This window comes from Tenrec ecaudatus, chromosome 15, assembly GCF_050624435.1.
Source record: "Tenrec ecaudatus isolate mTenEca1 chromosome 15, mTenEca1.hap1, whole genome shotgun sequence".
In the NCBI taxonomy this organism is placed as follows: domain Eukaryota; kingdom Metazoa; phylum Chordata; class Mammalia; order Afrosoricida; family Tenrecidae; genus Tenrec; species Tenrec ecaudatus.
In genome coordinates this window covers 65861866-65885562 of record NC_134544.1, presented here as the reverse complement: position 1 = coordinate 65885562, position 23697 = coordinate 65861866, and the positions used below count along the sequence as shown (strand labels likewise).

General features: G+C 42.6%; 1 protein-coding gene across 1 annotated transcript in view; it reads right to left on the bottom strand.

The window, feature by feature from the left end:
- The window catches only part of RAB12 (RAB12, member RAS oncogene family), a 43358-nt gene that overhangs the window by 5740 nt on the left and 13921 nt on the right, over window positions 1-23697 (bottom strand). The window contains exons 2-3 of the mRNA XM_075532671.1: window positions 13129-13189; window positions 412-550 (exon numbers count right to left, since the gene is read on the bottom strand). Coding sequence (XP_075388786.1) covers window positions 412-550; window positions 13129-13189 — 200 coding nt within the window. The remainder of the gene's footprint in view (window positions 1-411; window positions 551-13128; window positions 13190-23697) is intronic.

The window sequence follows — 23697 nt, the reverse complement described above, 5'->3', positions numbered from 1 at the left end:
TAAAGGGCACTGGTCACGGTCCAGGGGTGACAGAGGCATGTCTCCAGACACCATGGGGCAGATGATTCCCGGAAGGGTACGCCTCCAAGGATGCCACACGTGAGAAACAGGAGTGCCCACTGCCTAATTTCATGGAAGCGGTCAATATAATCAAATGAGTATGTTTAGGCTTTAAAGTCAGACACCAAAAGAAAGCTTCTGTTATTTATAAACTGTGTGGTTCTGGATAATTGTAATCCTCTGCCTCATCTACCACACAGAATACACACCATTCTGAAGGTCGCAATGACTAAATCATGGTTAGTGTGTAAAAGCATACTCGATAAATGTGTTTCTCCTTGCTTAAAAAAAAATTTGATTAGTACCCATAAGACAAAACATTCATTATCTGAGAGAAAATGCAGAATATACCTTATCAATCATTTTCATCCATTTTGGCAAATCATCAAATGACTCCTTCTTGGTGATGTCATATACTAATATGATCCCCTTGGCACTTCTGTAATAAGCTGAGGTAATGCTGTTGAATCTCTCTTGACCGGCGGTGTCCCTAAGAAATAGCAGCAGAAATCAGTTTCCAAGCAATAAAAGAATGCCACATTCCAATTCAATTCTATCACAAGGTATTAAGAAAGTCATGGATGTCCCTTTCCTTCTTATGCTGGTAACTACAACTAAAGAGAGCAGTAAAAATTCAGGTAGACTAAAATTACACAACAGACAAGGTATATTTACACAAGGTCAACTACAGTAGATGAATGGCAATGGATTATGAATCAAGATCAACAGAGTATGCAAAAACGGTTTTCCTTTAAAAGGCAATCCGTAATGAGATCAGACAACATCAACATATATGATCAACCATGTGTCTTCCTAAAACAGGAGGCAAAAGTTCTAGTACGTTAGAACCTAAGAAACAGCTCACATTTTAGGTCATTAACAAAACAATTATAAATATGCCTGAAAGCAATGATGACACACAGAGAATACAAATTTAACAGACAGGGGCTCATGCACGTGCATGCCTAAGTATGCTCACACCCATAAGCAGTTAAGCGGTAAATAGTCTAGTATTGTACAAAACAAAGGATTTGCTTCCCAGTAGCCCCAGCACTAGTGCTAATAGTAGGCTTGGGGCCTCTGGGGTGGCTTACCTATTACTCTTTCAGATGAGGGAAGAATGTTTCCTAATTACACTCTGGTTACACCCACTGAATAGCATCAAGTCATGCTGTGGGAAAAGCAGCAGAGTAGCCTAGGCACCACCAAGAGTGTTCTACCACTAACTCCTGCCTTTGGATCACCCACATCCTAGACACATGCATGACCATCAGCAGTGGGGCTGGCTGGTTAATTAGTGGCTAGTGTAGTTATGGTTATACGAAAACACAAAGAACTCCCAGTTTCTTTTAAACCAAGATTTTGAAATTTAAAAAGTTATTTTTATCACAAAAAAGAAATCAAAACAAAGGAAGAAAACAGATCTAACGACATAAAAAATCTTGCACATAGCAAAATCTTAACTTTTTCAACTGACTTGCCTTTCCAGTGTGAAAATTAACACAGACAAGCATAGAAGTAAGTTTTAATTTCTTAATGCATCTCATAAGAGCCAATCATGCTAACAGAGGCCTTTGAGTGGACTCCCATTCACGGGGAAGCCACGTGCGTCAGAGTAGAAGTGTGCTCCATGGGGTTTTCATGGCTAAGTTTTTAGAAGGTAGACTGCCAGGCCTGAAGGTGCTAGGGGTGAGAGGGGGTGTGGATGGGGTGCGTCTGAATCTCACACAAGCCCCCGCTTTTCAAAATGTGAGCTGGGCGATGGTAAAGAACCAGTGCCCTGGTCGTGCTTCCATCTCTCCAGGGCAAGGTGGGCTCCTACTACTTCCCGTCTTCACTTGTGAGAAGACGAAGCTTCAAATGCCTGATTTCCAGGAATTTTCAGTGTGCTTATGTCTATTAAAATTGATTTATTACAGCTGGCACACGTTGGCATTCCCTTTCTGCTTCTGGTACAAATGGAAAAGGTTCTTACAACCACTTCCTCAGTTTGGTAATACAATGATGTTTCAACAATTCAAAGAGTCTATTTGTTGCATTTAATATAACCATTTAAATAACGAAGTTACTAATTTATTAGGACTAATTTCAAATACCTGGAATAACAACTCTTCTAAGCACAGAACCAAAGTGAGCACAATACCAATATAAATCATGGCTGGTTAAAATTAAAATTTCCAACAGTGAAGAGCAGGATGAAGACCTTATAGAATGAAGGATTTCATTTTACTTGGACGCATAATTAATGTACAAAAGTAACTGTCAAAAAATCAAATGACATGTTGCAATAGGGCAATTTTGCTGCAAAATAGCTCTTTAAAGTGTGAAAAAAGAAAGATGAAGACTAAGATTAAGGTGCGCCTAACCCACGTGATGGCACTTTCAATGGCTTATACATATGTTGTATAAGCATGTTGTGCAAACTGACAAGAACAAAGCAGTCTAAAAAACTGATGTATTTGAATTATGGTACTAGCAAATAGTACTAAATATGCCATGAAACAGACCCAAGAACAAATGAGTGCATAAGCAAATGTGGCGAAGAAAGCTGATGGTGCCTGGCTATCAAAAGAGATAGTGTCTGGGGTCTTAAAGGCTTGAAGGTGAACAAGCGGCCATCTAGCTCAGAAGCAACAAAGCCCACATAGAAGAAGCACATCAGCCTTTGTGATCACGTGGTTCCGAAGGGATCAGTTATCAGGCATCAAAGAACAAAAAATCATATCATTGGGTACATAAGCAAATGTGGCAAAGAAAGCTGATGGTGCCCGGATATCAAAAGAGATAGTGTCTGGGATCTTAAAGGCTTGAAGGTGAATAAGCGGCCATCTAGCTCAGAGGCAACAAAGCCCACATGGAAGAAGCACACCAGCCTGTGCAATCACGAGGTGTCGAAGGGATCAGGTATAAGGCGTCATTAAAAAAAAATCTTACCATAGTGAATAAAGGGGGAAGTGCAAGGTGGAGACCCAAAGCCCATTTGTCGGCCAATGGAGATCCCCTCTCAGAGGGGTCTAGAGGAGGAGATGAGTCAGTCAGGGTGCGACATAGCACCGATAAAGAATAGAGCTTTCCTCCAGTTCCTAAATGCTTCCTCCCCACCAACTACCATGATGCAAATAGGAGCTGGAGACACAGGGAATCCAGGGTGGATGATCCCTTCAGGACCAGGGGTGTGAGGGGCGATACTGGGAGGGTAGAGGGTGAGTGGGTCGGAAAGAAGGAACAGATTACAAGGTTCTACATGTGACCTCCTCCCTGGGGGACGAACAACAGAAAAGGGGGTGAAGGGAGACGCCGGATAGGGCAAGATATGACAAAATAATAATCTATAAATTATCAAGGGCTCATGAGGGAGGGGGGAGCGGGGAGGGAGGGGAAAAGAGAGGACTTGATGCAAAGGGCTTAAGTGGAGAGCAAATGCTTTGAAAATGATTAAGGCAAAGAATGTACAGATGTGCTTTATACAATTGAGGTATGTATATGCATGGATTGTGATAAGAGTTGTATGAGTCCCTAATAAAATGTAAAAAAAGAAAAGAGGAGAAAAAAAAAAAGAAAATGATTAGGGCAAAGAATGTACAGATGTGCTTTATACAATTGATGTATGTATATGTGTGGACTGTGATAAGAGTTGTATGAGCCCCTAATAAAATGTTAAAAAAAAGAAAGAAAGAAACAGACCCAAGAATGACTTCTGGGCTTTCACTAATCCCAGCCCCAACTTAAGAACAATTAGTTCTTACATCACGGTCCTGTTCAATTCTCACCGCCATGAAAGAATCACTGAAGATAAGGGTGCTGCAGCAAAGGGTGGTGAAGAAAGCAGATGGGGTCCAGTTATCAATCTGAGTAGTGTCTGGGGTCGTAAAGGTTTGTATTCAAACAAGCAGCCATTTAAGCGAGGACTCCACTAAGTCCGCACGGAAGCAGCACAGCAGGTTGTGTGATCCAAAGATGACCATTACAAAGCTTGAATATGGTGAAAAGTATCAGGGCTAGAATTATGAACACCCAATTGGTGGAAAGCTGTGGAAGGCAGCGGGAGCCCCAAACCACTCAGCAGAGTGTCTAGTCAGACCCGTACGCGCTGGCCTCAGGCAGAGTCGCAAACAGCCTACCATCAGGCAGAGACCATTATAACCTTGATTATGCTGAATCGAACACGGTACTTGGCCAGTTGACTTAAAGACACGATCTGAAATTGTTCTGGGAACAAGTATCTCTTAGTTGTTTCCTGACAGAAATTTCTTCCCTGGCTTTTTGAATACTGATGGGGTCTTCTCCCTCTAACACATTGTTTCCACTTTTGGCTTTACACTGATAAGATCTTATCCTTACCACCTTAGTGTGATATTTTTTCTGTTCAGTTTCCCAGCTGTGAAGCACAGGAGGAATGGACGTATTATGATAAAAACTGATCCAATGTGTTACAGGGAAAGCAGGGGTGGGTTGGGAAAGAGGAATTCAGGAATGGATAAAGAGGGCAGGAGGGAGGAGGGAGCAATAGGCCTGACGGTGATTGCCCAACTCATACTGATGACTGGCAATTTAACCATGGGGGTGGTGGTGGTGGTGGGAATTGTACAATTCCCCTCGACATGACTGAACTACTCAATTGTATGATATGTAAATTATATGCCAACACAAATGTTGGGGGGGGTGAGGACCACAAAAAAACAAATATACCATGGACTACAAAAAACCAGCAAACCTGTCTTGAAAGAAGTATAGCCAGAAAAGTCCTTAGAAGAAAGACCTCACTCTCAAAGGGTCCAGTCTCTAGAAAGGCCAGTATGCTGAGCAAAGGAGAGGGTCCGTGAAACACACGAAGCTCCGCGATAAGATGGACTGACACTGGGGCTACGGCAATGAGCTCAAACACAGTAACCGTTGGGCTGGCACAGGACTGGGCAGTGCTTTGTTCTGTTGTACAAAGGGATGTTATGAGTCATCCATTCACAGGTTTCCTCAAAACATGTTTACACACGTCCCTGTAAAATAAGCGGAGGGCTGTGGGCAAGTTCTCTCAGTATAAACTTGTCTTAGCCTCCTGCGTGTGCCTTTAAAAAAAAGGTTCTATCACTTGCAAGATCCAGGAAATCTCTCCCTGCTTAAGGTCAATCCCCTTGCTGAGGGTTAAGAGTTCAATGGAATGGGAGATGGGACTGTGTTGGGCTGTGGCTCATGGTGGATACGTGCTTGCACCGACTCCTCATACCGATAGCGTCCGGAGTGCTGCGTCATTAAAAACCCTGATGATGTTATCCGTGCAATAAACCAGAAGGAGGACTGGCAAGGTTTTACTTTGCTGTGTATCTGTTTTCCTACTTTGTTTTTATTTGCTGGTTTGTTGCTGTTGTTGGTCTTACAGAGTTTTGATTTTGTCATAAGACGACCACCACAGTAAACCTGAGTCATGCATATCCTGGTGGCAAGCAGATGGATTCTGGGACCCCACTTAACTCTAACCCAAATCCAAGAACAGTTAGTTCTAATAACACAATCCTGCTTGACACTCACCAGCATGAAAGGATCACTGCAGATAGGAGGCTAGAGCAAAATGTGATGAAGAAGCAGATGGTGCCTGGCAATCAACTGGAAGAGTGTCTGGGTTGTAAAGGCTTGTATTCAAAGAAGCAACCATCTAGGTGAGGAATCAACTAAGTCCACATGCGAGGGGCACACCAGTTTGTGCGGGGAACCAGAGGACAATTAACAAAATCTAAATATGAAGGGGAAAGGGCTTAAATTGTGAACCCGGCCATAGAGGGCAGTGGGAGTTCAAGACCCACCTGCAGAGCATCTGGTCAGATTAAGCCTCTGCCAGAGCCCCACTAGCCACAGGCAGCTAGAGGCAGCTTCTTGCTACCAGATGGAGATCACTGTCATTGTGATTATACTGGATCAAGCTTGGTACTTGGTCAATTGACCTCCCTCTTGACCCAACCTGAATTTGCTCTGGGTGCAAGTATTTCTTGCTTGTTCCATGACAAAAATTTCTTCCCTGGCTTTTTAAATATTGAAAGTGGTCTCTATAGGGGATGGAAGGGTGCGTGACAGCGAGGGTGAGGGGGTTTGGGGAGCAAACAGTGAATGCAGATGAGGCAAGGATCACGAGAACCGATTGTGGTTACACAAATTACGACTACAAGGAAGAAGAAAATGGCCTACAACTGAAGGACGACAACTGTGCTCTTCTGGATATGGCTGAATTATCGAATTGCATGACATGTGGATGGAGCGCAAATAAAACTTTTAATAAAAAACCCTGGAGGAGAAAAACATGAAATCAAAGTAATAGTTTCTGAGGGGATATGCTGGCCTGTTAAATTCAAAGCAGAGAGGTCAGCTCAGAAGTTATGGCCACTGCCTTTGAGTATTCCAAAGGGCTGACTTTAGAACGACTTTCTTGAAGGACACAATCAATCACTGGGACTGATTAGGAAGATTGTTAAGAACTGCGCTGAGAGGAAACGGACAGGAAAGGTGCAACAAGGAACTCTTCCATCACAACAATGCTCATGCTTTGGAGCCAGTCAGGCTGTCCAAAGATTTCACTGGGAAGCATTCATTACCCGCTCAACCTAGTCTTGAACCTGCCCCTGTAGATTTCGTTTTGGGCCCCAAACTAAAAAATGACACTAAAAAGGCACAAATGGAGTCCTTTTAGGATGCCAAGGCGTCTGTTTTGATGCGGTAATATTGCAAGAATGCAGAATTCTTGGGAAGGCAGGTTAGAGACGGAAACACTACTTTTAGAAGAGTACAGACCCAGTGGAAGGATATGTCAAAAACAACAGCTTCACATTTTTATAGCTTTGTTTACTAAGTGATTGTACAGCAATATTTCTCTCTCTCTCACATATATCCAGAGCCCATTTTATTTTGCGAGACTTACATAACGTACTCACACACATACACATAGAAATACTTAACAGAGATGAGAAAAGCAGTCCCCTTTCTAACCGCTGATAATCAAGGACCCAAAAAATGTAAGTGACATTGTAAGCTTTTTGTAATTTAAATTCATAAGAATCTATAGTAAATACTATTGTGTTAGATTAGTTGTGTCCGAAAATGGGTGCATAAGATAATATGGCGAATAAAGCTGATGGTGCCCAGTTATTACAAGATATAGCATCTGGGTCTGAAAGGCTTGAAGGTTAATATGCGGCCATCTAGCAGGGAAGTAACAAAGCCCACCTGGAAGAAGCACACCAACCCGTGTGATCATCAAGTTTTGACAGGATCACATATCAGAAGGCCCAAAACAAACAATCATACTGTAGCGAATAAGGAGGTTCAGAGCTCTCAACACAGGGAATCCAGGACAGATCAACCCCTCAGGAGCAATAATGAGAGCAGCAATACCATGAGGCTAGGGGGAGAAAGGGGGAACTGATTTCAATGATCAAGTACAACAGCCAACCCACCCCCAATCAACAGAAACGTGGGTAAAGAGAGACAGTGGACAGTGTAAAATATGAAAAATAATTTATAAATTACCAAGGGTTCACAGGGGTGGGGTAAGAAGAGGACAAACAGGAGTTGATAAGAAGGGCTTAAGTAGAAAGAAAATGTTTTGGAAAAGATGATGGCAACATATGTGTTGATATAATTGTTGTATGGATTGTTTTAAGAGCTTTAAGAGCCCCCTAAAATATGACTTTATAAAAAAAGATTAGTTGTGTCCAGAAGCCAACCAAAAACAGTGTACTTCTTTGAAGACTACCGCTGTAGGTGTGTGTCCACTCTCCGTACCCACTGTTGGACTTGAGTGCACTCTCAGAAAGAAAGCCCACACAGCACGCTTCTCGCTGAGCAACCGCCCTTTGGCTCCTCCGTGATTGTCTGAAAGCCCGGTCTACGCGTCTTTGTCAGTAGAGCCTGTTAAGCACTACTGCCAGCCAACAGAAGGGACACCTCTCCTCAGAGCCAGGTTTGCTATCATACTCTAAGAAATGTCCACAACTCGCATCCAGTCATCGAAGACAGGCTTTTATTTATTTACTAACTGATTTATTTTCAAACAATAAAATCACGAGAAATGGGGGGAGGGGGGAGAATACCTCTGTATTGAAAATCAACTGGAGGCTCTTAGGGGTTTTTGATTAGAAAATCAGAGGTTAACTATTATTGGCCCAGCACCATCTACTAAATCTCCTAGACAAGTACTCTTTTCAACTTACTCTGCTCCCTCAAGTGATGCTACAAGCCTAAGACAAAGCAAAGACAGTAATACAAACAAAGAACCGCATTACTCTGAATAAGTAATGAAAACACAAGGAATCCTGTTGACCCGGTGGCTAAACATGTGGCTGCTGCACTGGTGGTTTATCTCGCCAGTGGTTCTGCTCCTGTGACGGTTACAGACTGGGATACCCTCCAGGGAAGTTCTATTCTGCAACATGGGGCTGCGATCTAAAAGGTCAGCAGTTCTACTCCTGTAAACAGGCACAGCCTTGGAAACTCAGAGGCAGTTCTACCCTGTCCTATAGGATTGCTAAGAGTCGGTATCAACTCGACAGGAGCAAAGGAGAGAGGGAATGATATGAATCAGAATTGACTCAAGGACATAGAAAAGCAGTAAGAATTAAGCCCCTGACTCTAATATCAATCCACTTTACAAAATGGATGAACAATGAGGAAAGAATTTTAAGATTTTTTAAAAGATCTTCTAAAATACCACCACTAGTCTGTCAGTTGGCCGTACTGCGCTGGTTTAGGTGTTGCTGTGATGCTGAAGCGATATAACTGAGATTTTAAATGCCAGCAAGGTCACGCAAAGTGAATAGGTTTTAGTGGAGGCACTGGACCGAACAGACAATAAAGAAGGAATCAGCCACCTACTATAGAGGAAGCAGCCAATGAAAACCTTATGTATAGCTTGGAAATATTGTTGATACGGAAGGCCTGATGAATGGAAGCAAACATTGCTGGAGATAGTGCCAAAGTTTGGGTCCTGAGGGTCAGAGGGCACTTGGGAGGAGTTTCTTTTTGGGATTGAAGCCGACCATGGTGACTTGAGGGGGGCAAAGCCTGTGGGTGTGGGGCCTTTGGGATCTTCATTTGCTGATGGTGCACAGTTCAAAGTGAGGAGAAATAGTAGCAAAATTCTGATAATGATCAGTGCTTAGAATGTAAGAAATATGAATCTAGGAACACGGGAAGCTGTCACAAATGGAACGGAACACATAAAGATGGATAGCCTAGGGGTTAGTGAGCTGCAATGAACTGGTATTGGCCATTTTGAACCAGAAAATCATATGGCTGGCTTACTATGTAAGTAATAACACAATCAAGAGGAATAATGTTGCATTCATTGTCAAAAAAGCCTTTGCAAATTCCTCTTTAAGTACAATGTCTGTGATAGCATTATATCTGCCTCCAAGAAAATCCAATCAATATAATTATTATTCAAATTTATGCACCAAGCACAAAAGGTAAAGGTGAAGAAATTAAAGAATTCTACCAACATCTCCAGTTGGAAATCGATCAAGATGCAGCACTGATAATTATTGGTGATTAGAATGCAAAAGCTGGGGGGGGGGGGGAAGGAACACTAGTAGGAAAATATGTCTTGGTGTTAGAAATGAAGCTGAGAATCGAATGACAGAATTTTACAAGGCCAATGACTTGTTTATAGCAAATACTTTTCAACAACAAACTGCGACAACATACATGGACTTCTCCAGATGGAAAACATGAAAATCAAATTAACTACATCTGTGGGAAAAGATGGAGAAGTTCAGTACCAGTAGCTAAAAGCAGGCCAGGAGCTGACTGAAACAGACCGTCAATTGCTCATATGTAACTTTAGGTTGAAGCTGAAGAAAATTCAAGTAAGTCCACAAGAGCTAAAATACAACTGAATTCTATCCCACTTAATTTTGAGAATACTGAAAAAGCAGATTTGACTCACTGAATACTAATGACAGAAGATCTGCTGAGTTATGAGATGACATCAAGAGCATCATTCATGAAGAAAGCAAAAGATCACTAAAAAGACAAGAAAGTAAGAAAGGATCACAGTCTATATCAGAGGAGATGCAGGAGGTCGCTCTTAATTGTAGAGTAGCTAAAGCAAATGGAAGAAATGATGAAGTCAAAGAGCTGAGTAGAAAATTTCAAAAGGCATCTAAGAAGACAAAGTAAAATATTATAATTACATATGCAAAGACCTAGAGGTAGAAAACCAGAAAGGAAAAGCATGCTCACTCAGCATGTTAAATTGAAAGAATTCAAGAAAAAATTAAGCCTCAAGTTATAATATTCAAAGATTCCAAGGACAAAATGTTGAATGATGCAGGGATCAGCAAAAGAAGAGGGAACAAATACAGTCACTTTAACATTTCAGGAGGAAGCAGATGAGCAAGAACCAATGGTGCTGAGGGAAAAACTTGTTCAAGCTGCACTGAAAGCATTAGCCCAAATAAGGCTCCAGAAATTGATGGGACACCTGTTAATATGTTTCACCAAGATGATGAAACACTGGAAGCACTCACTCATCTATGCTAGAGAATCTGGAAGATGGCTACTTGGCCAACTGACTGGAAGAGATTCTTATTTGTACTCCGTGGCAGTTACATAATCTGTCAACTTGTGAAAGGGTAAAGTCTACTCTGCCAATCAGGTCACAGCCAATGAGGTCTGTGTGGGTTCTAGGAGCTCCAGTTTTCCTCCCTATGCCAGAGCCCTGGAGCTGGAGGAGCCACGTGGAGACCTCTACCAGTGTTGGGATGTTTCCGCTGCACTGGATCCACAAGATGTTCAACCCACTGGCCTGTGGTCTTCCTGCATTTGACATCATTGCATGTGTTGTGTGAATCTGAAGAGGAATAAAGGAATTTATAGTTGGCATTAAACACATGGGTTAATATTGGACTTATGGACTTGATCTGGACTGGGCTGTTTTCTCAATATACAATTGCTCTTTTATATAAAATTATTTCTTAGACACATTAGTGTCTGTGAATTTGTTTCTCTACTTAACCCAGACAAACACATATCCATTCCAAAGAAAGGTAACCCACCAGAATACTCAAATTATGGAATAATATCCTAACAGGTTGCTGCATGGTTTAGAATCAGAAAAGGTACATGTCAGGGTTCAGTCTGTATGCTGACAACATAATCAGAGAAGCTGGGTTATACAAATAAGGATAGGGCATCAGGTTTGGAGAAAGGCTTATTAACAACCTGAGATATGCAGATTAACACACCTTGCTTGCTCAAAGTGAGGAGGAAGCGAAGTACTTGCTAATGAAAATCAAAATCCTTACTAGACCAATAGGAAACACGATAAATGTAGAAACTGTTTAAGCTGGCAAGGATTTTATCCTGCTTGGATCCACAATCAATGCTCAGAGAAGCAGCAGTCAGGAGATAAGAGGACACTGCACTAGGCAAATTTGCTGCACAAGACATCTTTAGAGTACTGAAGAACAAGGACATTACTCTGAGGACTAAGGTGCACGTCAGCTGCCATAGTGTTTTCATTCGCCTTGCATTCATGTACGTTGTACACCGAAAATGGAAGACCAAAGAATCCACCCACTTGAATTATGCTGGAGAAGAATACTGAAAGTACCATAAGGTTCAGAGTAGAATCCGGCAAGGCAGGGCCATCCTTGATCAGAGTCCAAGGTACTATAGTTAAGAGTCCGGAAGAATCAACTGCCCCTCGCATGAAATCATCTGAGTGGGCAGCATATCTGGGAGGCACCAGGGCAGCCAAGCGTATTTGCTAAGGCAGATTTTACTGCCAGAGAGGAACACTGAAGATGAGTACTGAAGAGGACAACACACGTATATCTGTGTTACACGACAGTATCAGGCAGCTCCACACACATTCTGTTAGCTATGCTACCTTTTGTTATTACTCTCATCAAAAAGCATTTCACTGACAGGTGTTGGGTACACGGATGCCTTTGCTGCCATTTTCAGACTTCAGATAATGGGCAGCAAAGTACAAAGTCTGCTGCTTTTTCAACCATGTATTCCGTTATTCGAGTAGTATTTCAGGCAAAATGTTAATTTTCCATAATCAGGATACAAGCAAACAAGCACAAATCCATAAGGCGAGTTAGAGGGTGACAGGTGATCAAATGTAGCCATTACCTCAGGCAAGTAGGCTGGTTCGGCCGCAGTGTGCCCAGACAGGGATACAGATGAAGAATGGAGACATGCCACTAACACTCACGCACTGGTGATGTCACAGACGAGCAGCACGTACCGCAGATGAAAGCACACACACACATGGTGGACAAACACTCAGAACTGAGCGACCTGCCAAGAGGAGTTAGTAAGCTGAATGCATCTGTGACATGGGAAATAAAACAACATTCTCAGAACACCTCACTGTGTCCCTCTCCTCTACCTCCACCAGCCCAGCATACGTCCCAACACTGCCCGGGGCCCCTCCTTCAGAGCGGTCAGAACACACTTAGGCTTGAACCGTGCTTTGACAGGGCTGGCTTGTTCTCGCATTCCATTTAGGATTTGAGAAAGTGGCTTCCTTCAGAAAGCGGTAGCTGGGCTAATTTTCCAGTCACCATGAATTGGGAAATCATCAGCAACAGAGTTGGAAGGGTCAGCCTTGCCTCATAACCATACATAATCGTCCTGGGCCATGAGGAAGAGCCTGCATTTCCCTACGGGTGATGGGACTTTAAACTGAGCCAACATAGTTACAAACATCGGGACACCATAACCCAAAATAACATTAAAGACCTAGCGACAAGTAACTGAGCAATTGCATTTCAGTAATGACAGCTTGGCTATGCATGCCAAATGATTGCAAACAGAAGCTTAAACAGAGGCTTCCAGGGAGTTGACATTAAAGTAGCATTTTTCTTTGTACTCTTCATGAGCATGAAATAAGTAGACTCCCTTATATATGCTCTCTCGAAGAACGTACTGTCCCATTTATTTTTAAAATGAGAAAAGGAAAAGAAAATGGGAGAGGCAAACCAGCTCGAAGAGTTAATTTTATTAGACAAGCACATGGATTGATGTCAAACACATAAAGCACATTCGGGGGTGCACATGCTTCCTTCCACTTACCAGATCTGCAATCTAATTTTCTTTCCCCTTAGCTCTACAGTTTTGATTTTGAAGTCAACACCTATAAACAAAACAAATTAGAACACATTTGTCAAGAAAAACTCTACCTGGAACTTTTTATCAGTACAAGAAAGAAGAAAACCAAAAACCATTAACACTAAATCATAAAAGGTATAAGTATTCCAAAATCAGTACCTACTGCAATCTTCTCTCACCTCAGGATTCAAACAGAAATGTCAGGTTATTTTATGTTAGGGTTTTATTCAGAACTATCCATCTGTCTAATATTCATTGTCTAATATACCTTTAAAATTCTTAAATGGAACTTCATATTGATATCAAAACACTTATAATAGGAAGTTAATAATCCATGTATTAAAATTTCCATTCAGCAGTTTGTTTTTAATACCATTAAAATCTATGGAAATATGTATTTTGTACAAAGCTAACATACATTTGCACATCTCCATTTATATAGAATTCAAGGGTCTCATGCTAATCTTACAATCTATCTTCATAATCATAGAAATACTTTAAAATTGGTATAGAAATTAAATGCTTGAAAATAGACTAACATGTACAAGTTTTAAGTAAAAAAATGGCTAATTTGGGCAAATAAAGAATTGATATTTGCAAGCATTTTATATGTACTCAAATAAATCATTCTAAATAGCATTTTTACCATATTGAGTTATATATCATGCTCCTTTAGCCGGAAATAGCTAGATAAAATGATTCAGAAATAATTTTTTAAAAATTATTTTATTAGGGACTCATACAACTATTACAATCCATACATACATCAATTGTGTAAAGTTCATTTGTACATTCGTTGCCCTCATCATTCTCAAAACATTTTGCTATCCACCCAAGCCCCTGGCATCAGGTCATTTTTTCCCCTCCCTCCCTATTCCCCCTCCCTCATGAACCCTTGATAATTTACAAATTATTATTCTATCATATCTTGTTCTGTCCCATGTCTCCCTTCCCCCACTTTTCTGTGAGGGGAGGTCACATGTAGATCCTTGAAATCGGTTCCCCCTTTCCAACCTGCCTTCCCTATACCCTCCCAGTATCACCACTCTCACCACGGGTCCTGAAGGGATCATCTGTTCTGGATTCCCTGTGTTTCCAGTTCCCATCTGTACCAGTGTACATCCTCTGGTCTAGTCAGACTTGCAAGGTAGGATTCAGATCATGACAGTGGGAGTGTGGGGGGTGGGAGAGGAAGCACTTAGGAACTAGAGGAAAGTTGTATTTTTTATCTTTGCTACATCGCACCCTGTCTGCTTGTCTCCTCCCCAAGATCCTTCTGTAAGGGGATGTCCAGTGGCCTACAAATGGGCTTTGGGTCTCCACTCTGCACTCCCTCGCTCATTCGCTATGGTAAGATTTTTTGTTCTGATGATGCCTGATACCTGATCCATTTGACACCTTGTGATCACACAGGCTGGTGTGCTTCTTCCATGTGGGCTTTGTTGCTTCTGAGCTAGATGGTCTCTTGTTTACCTTCATTCAGCAGTTTTAAAAATTAAGAGTAAATATCCACAAGACATTTTTTTTTGTAAACCAAAGAGCTGTACCAATACATTTTCTCTTTTCATTTGAGCCAGACAGTTCTCAAAGCATTGGGGTGAATTGGGCCTCCGTCAGTAAGCAAAGGACCTGAAAATAACATTTTTCAAATGGACAAAGTCTTCAGCTCATCCATCACACAGGTAGTGTTCCTGTCTCCCAGCTGTAAATCTTATGATTTTTTCACATAGCATAAAACTGAAGAGGAAATTTATCGTCATTTGCTGATAACTAGTTGAAATACCATTATCCCAGTATAACAGATTAAAGAAATAGCCATTTTTAGGCATACACTATATAACTCTTATTCCCTGCCATATATAATATCGATCACATATAGCCAGACAACTCTACATTTAGATAAGTATTTGTTATGCTGAAACAGTTCTAAAACTAGCAGCACAGAATTAAATAGCACAATTTTAGGCATTGAAAGAATATGAGGTAGGGTACTTTCAACAAACTGGAGGAAAACAGGTACTTTTTTCTTTAGTTTTACTACTGACAACTTACACTGAACAGTTCAATCAAATTGTTAATTGTTACTCCTTTTGCCATTTGGTGGCACTTTAAAAACACAGGCTTTGCTCTTCAGAGTACCCTAGATGCAGTAGAAAAACCTTTTTCAAAAAATAAAACTCTTTTACTTGCTTTCAAATAATTTTATTGGGGGCTCTTACAATTCACACATCCCTTGTGTCAAGCACATTTGTACATATATTGCTACCATCCTTTCAAAACTCTTTCTACTTGAGCCCTAGTATCAGCGGGTTAAATTTTATTTTCCTCCAACCCCCATGAATCCTTGATAAATTATTTTCATATCTTACATTGTCTGCTGTCTCCCTTCACCCATGTTTCTGTTGTTTGTCACCCTGGGTAGGTGGGGTTATCCGTTGATCATTGTGATCTGCTTCCCCTTTCTCCCCCACCCTCATGATATCTCTACTACCATTGTTCCCCAGGGGTTTATTTGTCTGCGCTTATCTGTACCAGTGTATAGCCAGATTTGTAAGGTCATGATGGGGGAGGGGGGAGGGCTTGGGGGGGAAGACAGAAGCATTAAAGAACTAGAGCAATGTTGTATGTTTCGTTGGTGCTATACTGAACCGACTGGCTTATGCCTTCCTTGTGACCCTTCTGCGAGAGGATGTCCAGCTGTCTACACATGGGCTTTGGGTTTCCTCGGCTCTCCCTCGTTCTCATTGATATTTTTTGTTTTGGGTTTTCTGATGCCTGAAACCTGATCCTGTTGACACCTGGTGATCACACAGGCTGGTGTGCTTCTTTCATGTGGGTTTGTTGCTTCCCAGCTAAATGGCCACTTGCTTATCTTCAAGTCTTTAAGACCCCAGCTACTGTATCTTTTGATAGCTGGGCATCATTAGCCTTATTCATCACATTTGCTTATGCACCCATTTTTGCTTATGCACCCATTTTGTCTTTAGCGATCATGTCTGCCGGAAAGGTGAACTTTATAGAATGCCAGGTTATGAGAACAAAGTGTTCTTGCGTTGAGGGAGTACTTGAGTAGAGGGCCAATGTCTGTCTGCTACCTTAATACTTAACATACAAATATATGTAGACAGTGTAAGATATGAAAAACAATAATAATTTACAATTTATCAAGGGGTCACAAGGGTAGGGGGGAGGGAAGGGAAAAAAGAGCTGATACTAAGGGTTCAAATAGAAAGTAAATGCCTAGAAAATGATGATGGCAACATATGTACAAATATGCTTGATATAACTGCTGTGTGGATTGTTATAAGAGCTGTAAGAGCTGAGCCCCAATAAAAATTCTTCTTGGCCAGATAGACTGCACTTGATCAAACTCCACCAAGCAGTCTACACCCTCCTCTCCATGAATTTGTTCCCTTGTCCCTGGGTTTGTTGACTGTCCGCTTCCTTTCCCTCTCCCCTTCCCTCCCCTCTCTCGGGTGCCCCTGGAACCATCCATCACATTGGTTTCTCCTTAGGATTGAGAACAACCACTTAAATGGAGTTTTATACAACAGAAACTTCTCAGCAGTCAAATTTAGGCTGTAACAAAATACATGCAACACATACTTCTCTGGAAGCAAGTTTGAACAAAGCATCAAACTACACAAATGCAGAATGAAAGCAGCATTTCAATTCCATCAAAAGCCATCATCATAAACGTCATCTAACTTCGGTAAGCACTGTTCACTTTTAAACAGAAGACAACAAATATTGCCCCCAAACAATATCCCAACTCTACAGTGTCCCAGGACGTCTTCACCACCATGCTCTCACAAGGGCGCAGAGGGTACTGGTGGAGGGTGGAGCATGACTACAGCAGGGAGAGGGAACCGCCTCCTGTAAATCTGATCCCTCTTGAGTGCTTCTCCAGCCACCTCCTCTGCATCACCCCCTATAGCAACTCTGCTCTTCCGAGCCTTGGCCGTCTCTTCTTACAGCAATCCCGACGGTATGAAATGCCATGGGTGGGTCTCCTCAACTAAATTCCAGGTATCGGGGTATGTGGTCCTTTTATTATGATCCTACGGTCATCAAGCTCCATTCCACGGGCACTCGCCATAACTTGCCTGAAAGCAAGGCAAATCAATCCTGGTGCATGCCTAGACTGCTTGTCATATGCAAAAGAAACAGCCGTAAAGGGGTCATATTTAGGTAACATTTCTCTTAGATTTCTTTCTGTGGTGTATAAATTCAATGCAAATATTCCACAGCAACAGTTGGGATCAAGATTTGCCCAATTCCCAACATGACACCCGTGAGAAGACAAGAAGACTGGTGTGCCAACTGCAATGATTTCGGTGGTAAGACCAGCTGCAGGACTAAGGGAACAGGACCAAGATTTGTATAATGCCTTTGAGAACTTCTGGATTTAGACCTGGACCTAGGCTTTAATCTGGAACCCTGGAATCTTCCTTGGAGCAAGATCTTGCAGGGGTATGCCTTGCCGATTGCTAAGTTCCACAATACTTCCACTTTGGGAAGCAGAAAGGGATTTCTGCTGGCTGCAGTTTTGTTCGCCACTGCTGCGCATGACTCCTGGCTGGAGCCGCAGCTTGATGCACTTTGCTGTCCACACACGGAAGGCAGTGGTCAGAGGTGCTCAGACATGAAGCACCCCACACTGCCTCCTCACAGGCTCTAACCTATACATGACTTTTTTTAAAAAATCATTTCCTAACTGAGGAAAGGTTATCTTTAAAAGTTTTTCATATCCAATTTTAGTTTATTATTTATATTGCTAAGCAAATCTTGTGTATCAACTTCCTTGTCCAATTCAACCCTTAAAGCATCACTGTACCCTCCCTCACTTTGTCCCATTATGACAGAATGACACAAATGGTTGCTGGTTGCTACTTCCACTAGTCGTAAGTGCATAGTTCAGTGACATTCCTGACATTCACCTGAGGGCAACCGTCAACACTACCCAACAGAAATGCCTGGAGTGCAATGGTTTCTCTTTGTAAGTGGCCTCTCTGGCCCTGAGCTTACAAGTTCTGCCAGGGCAGTTTGCTAGGCCACATTTTAGGAAGGTATTGGACAGTGTTGCTCAATTAAAGTACATACCCAGGTGTGTAGTGATTACACATTGGGCTGCCATCTTTAAGGCCAGTAGTTCGAAATCACCAAGTGCTCCACAGGAGAAAGACGAGACTTTTTATTCCTGTAGAGCTGCAGCCGCGTTCACACACAGGGGCCTATCCCTATCCTATCCCCTATCCCATATCCTATCCTATCCTGTCGCTGTGAGTCAGAATCAACTCCATAGCAGTGCACGAGTGAAAATCTTTGCAGGGAAAGATCCGTTTCCTATACAAGCATGGGACAGCTAAAACTCTATGGGTATTGAACTTTAAACCAAAGCCTCCTTCCAGGAGGATTGATCAGTGTTGCTGTCTTGTTGGGTCTGTAAGAGCTAAGACCTGATGGCTAAGTGGTAACGAGTTGGATTGCTAACTTCAAGTTCAGCAGTTTGAACCCACCAGCCATTCTGTGGGAGAAAGTTGACTTTCTACTCCTGTAAAGACTGAGTCTTGGATACCTACAGGGTTGCTATGTTGGCATCCTACAGAGGACCTCACTACTGTTATGCACCTGAGTGAAGGAGCATGTCTTTTGGACCAAGGGTCCCTGAGCAGAGAACCTGCTAAACTCAGGAGACAGAGAAAGCTGCAACCTAAAAACAGTCAACGATGGATAGGAGCAGACAGTCAGAACCAGGAGACTAGTGCAAGGTGACTGTGGTAGGCTTCCTGGCCCCAGAGTAAGGCAGCTGCAATGGGCTTGCTGATCCATGGAGAGCGAGCTAAGTGCCATTGAGTGGGAGGCTTGCTGCTAAGTGCCTATGTTTGGCCTTTGGGCATTTGTAGGTAAAGCTGTAACTCTTGCCCAAGCAGGGTAGGTGCCAGGCTGCGTGAGATCCAACAGCAGAGGTACAAGAAGTACAACTTACTGGGTCCCAAGCTGTACAAGAAGCTGAGTGTTATCCTGTTTAGAAGCTGCCCTCATTGATAAACTGTTCTGACTTGTATCTCCTTACTTCCAAGTAGATCCCAATCTTGAGTTGCAGCCTGTAACCCTGGCAAACCATGCAACCCAAATAAGGTCTGTGACCTCTCTGCGGCTCCTGCAACCATGTATTTAACCTAGAAGAGAAGTGGAGAAGGCTGGACAGGAAGAACAGTGAGTGTCAGAGATGTCTGATTTCTTAAGATTCAATTTTGAGGTGATGGTGATCGTCTTCCTCCTGAACTCAGATGAAGTTTGATGCATTACAACCCCTCATGTAAGAATTCTTTCCATTCCCCAGCTGAGAAACACTATAAACGTTTATCGTTATGCATTTCCTGTTCTAAATGGTTCACGTAAGTGCAATCATCAATCATTTTCCATTTGAGGCTGGCTTATTTCATGCAGCGTATTCTCAAGGTTCATACACTTAGCAGATACACTGCAACTTTCTTTGAACCGTTGAGTAACAGTCCATTGCAGCTCAACTACATTCCGCTTATCCATTCATCAGCTGATAGATATTTAGGGTGTTTTCACTTGTCGGCTGTTATGAACGATGCAGCAAGGAACACTGGTATACTTAAGTCTTGTAGGGGTGAACATGTTTGGTCATAAGGCACTTTCTTGGCAGCCCTGGTAGCAGGGTTGGGCTGCTGAGCACAAGGTCAGCAGTGAAAGACTCCGTCTTGGAGCCCTACGGTGGCAGGACTACTGTGTCCTGTAGGTGTTGGAATCCACTGGATGGCGGCGAGCCTGGGTCCCGGTTCGAAGGTATTCTTATGACGGTATAGTGGGCTAAATGTTGGCAGCCAACGAGCAAGCCACTCTGCAGGAGGGAACAAGGCACTTTGTGTCTACAAAGATTTACAGGGGTCTTATGAGCTGGGACCGATTTGAAGGCAGAGGATCCCTGGATGTTTACTGTATATACTTCAGAATAAGCCGACCCGAATAGCAGTGGAGGCACCTATTTTTACCACAAAAACTGCATTAAAAAGGTGCTGAAAACTCAGCTTATACACGAGTATATGCAGGAACTTTTAAAGAAAACAGCAAACGATTTCCCACAGTACTTATACTATTTTATGTTTCCTCCAGCAACAGTTATGGTTCCATTTTTTCCCACACCCGTCAGATATATAGATTAATAACCAAGTTTTCATCATGTTACTTTATATGCTTCTCAGTTATGGCAAACTTATTTCAACAATATTTTTCATACAATTTTCACAGTTAAGAAACAGGAACAAATGAGAAGCTGGCTAACTGAGAAACAAGGAAATACTGCTTCTTGCCCGTCCCACAACCCAGTCGTCCCCCGGGGCTCTGGTGCAGCACGTCTGGGGAGCGGAGCACACTGGGCTCTCAATTCTCAGCTCTGGGACCTGATGTAACACTTGCATGTCAGGTGATGACCCCGAGGCAAGTGAAAGACATGGGCTGATCCTTATAAATAGTAACATTTTGTAGCCACCAAGACAATGCCAAAAAGGCATGTTTACAAACTTAGGAGGCTGTGTGGCTGTGAGGTAGCCTTCCTGTGGAGGAAGAAAAACAAGATGCATAAATAGAAGAAGCCATGAGACAACAAAGCTAACCTCTCACCCCAGAAATAATTTCAAATGTCACTGAAGAGAGCTGGCTAATTCACACTTGCCTCCAGTTCTGGAGAATGCATTTGCTTTTTGCAGTCAAACACTCAGAAGGGGCCTTGAGCTGCGAGGCACGTTTGAGCACACAGCATTACTGGGCAGGGTGCCTCATTCACTCAGGCACATACTCACATAGGTAACAACATGAAAGTGACAAAGAAACTGCCAAGAGATTTTCTAGATCCTATTAAAAAGGCAAGCTCAATGACAAAGCATTGTCTGCATGATACAAAGTTAGGATTTCACGATCACACAATTGCACTGGTAGCAATTTACAAACCTAATCCATATTTTGCTATATGATCTGTTCTGGTTTAATTTAGTTTCCGATTACTTTAAAAACTTGCCATAATGTCAGCTACTTTACTGATAGTAATTGGCAGATAAGACCTCTCTTGAAACTTGTAGCAAAATTAAAAACAAAAACACAAAAAACACAAAACAGAAAATAAGAACTACTAGAGAGGAAGTGGAGGGGCTCTTGAAACCCATGGTTAGGAACAGTAAGGGGCAAGGTAGGGTGGAGACTTCATTTCTACACATTTGAAATCCCACTTTCTTACAAGCACCTGGAGTAAACAGAATAATCAATCCTCAACATCAAAAGCTCACTCACACTCACCCACATCAACATGCACTGGGCAGCAGGGAGCCTTTCTTTGCTGCTTAGACTGGCACCTCCTTATCAGCCTAGAAAACATTCAGAAGTGCTAGCGATTTCCCACATGAAGACTCCTCTTCCTCATCCATCCCCCTAGTTCTTGGACTAGGATTCTCCCACAGCCTTATCATATGGTTCCTCCCTTGTCTGTCAGACAATTCCTTCTTCCCTCCCCCAATAAGGCTGTGATGTGCACACCCTCCTTAGCTCCCTAAGGCATAGGACATTACCTTGCACACAAAACCAACTCAATGGCTGAGGAGGGGACACCGGCCCTTCCTCCATCTAGTGCTGTACAAGCATGGGACAGTAAGGCAAATACACAAGTAGCAGAAAGGCAGGCAGTTTCCCTAGCACAGTCCAAGGTGCTCAGCACCCACACAGCACTCTCGACACGGACCTCCATGCAACGCACATTCAATGACTGTACACTCCGAGGTCAGCTGCTCAGTTTTCTCCAGGGAGGGGGGTGGTTATTAGGCATCTAGAGCAATCAAACTCTATAATCTGTCCCACCCTAAGTAGGGCCCACTCCCATCTGATAAGGACAGTGGATTGTTTCCCTTGAAGGAGAGCCCAGAGACAATGTCGAGTCAACTCAAGGAGGACCAAGGTTTGGCTGCCATCTTGAATCTAGGGCCAGCCCATCTTGTCACACATGTACCCTTAGTGCCACCCCTTCCGATTGTGTGTACACCCCTAGCTTGTCCCCCTTAGATTGACGTATTGCCAACTGTACTATTCCTTCCATCATTAGGGGGGTTTGCACATCCCCCAAAGTGTATATATGCCCGTAACTGGAAATATATTCTCTCTCTCTGCGTGGACCTGGTTGCCCTGAGGTGAGCATGCTACCATAAAATACCATTAAATGTGTCTGACTCCGTTATTTTACTTTCTCTCCTATCTTTTATGACTTTATGAGTTTTATATATTATAGTCGGACATTGTGCCTACGGGCCCTGCGGGCAGCTGTTAGAGGCTGGTTTACTCTGACAAAAGGCTGGTTGGTGGCAGTTTGATCCTACCCAGTAGTCTCACAGAAGAAGCTTAGTGACGGATTTCGTTAAGATTAGATTACAGCTACGAATGCCCTATGGGGGAAGTTCTACTCTGTTAACACGATGGGAAATCAAAAACTGAAATCAGTATTGGATTTTTGATAAAAACGTCTAAATGGGCAACATTTTTACAAAGGGGAAAACATACAATAACCAAATTGTATGTAAACAATAATTTATACATTTGTGTAACTAATGTTAGGAATTTGTACATATGGACTTTTCAAAATGATATATTTAGTAGTGAACAATATATTTCAAAATGAAATGTCACTAGGATTCAGCAATATTCTAAAATGACAAGATCATAGTACCAGATGACTGGTTCCTATTTCAATGTACCAAATGTCTTGTCGGAATGAATCAGTGATAGTTACTGAAGAATCACCTTGACAGTGAACTGTTCAAACATGAAAGGCAGTCCAGTCTCTCTTCACACAATGTCCGGTCTACGGGTGGCGCAATCCTCTGCTGGCCTTCACCTGGCTGGTCCAAGACACAGAAACTCTTAGGGTCGCTAGTGTCTGTATGTGAAGAGATCATCCGGTTTCCTGCAGTACCTGTGTCACAGGGGTGCAACCGCATTTGGAAAACGGGTCACACCTACCCTTCCAGAGATTATGTACATCAACATGCAGCTCCTCAACTCTGCCTATCGGCTCTTGTAACATCATTTCCACTCTTGTAGGGTTGCCAGTGGTTCTGTGTGTCCTGAGCGTCAACAGCTGAAGGCCTGATAGCCCTATAGTAAGCCCTGATCCTAATCGTTCCATACTCGAGATGCACTCAGGAAGCCGGCAGGGCCCATAAGGAGTTTGAGATCTTTCATGGTGAACTTGGAGAACAAAATTGCAGATATGGGTGTTGGGTTAAATGAGCCACCAAGGGCTCCCACCTCCTGGTCTTTCTTTTTTTAAAAATGTTTTATTAGGGGCCCATACAACACTTATCACAATCCATACACACATCAATTGTGTAAAGCACATCTGTACATTCATTGCCATCATCATTTTCAAAGCATTTGCTCTCCACTTAAGCCCTTTGCATCAGGTCTTCTCTTTTTTGCCCCTCCCTCCCCTCTCCCTCATGAGCCCTTGATAATTTATAATTA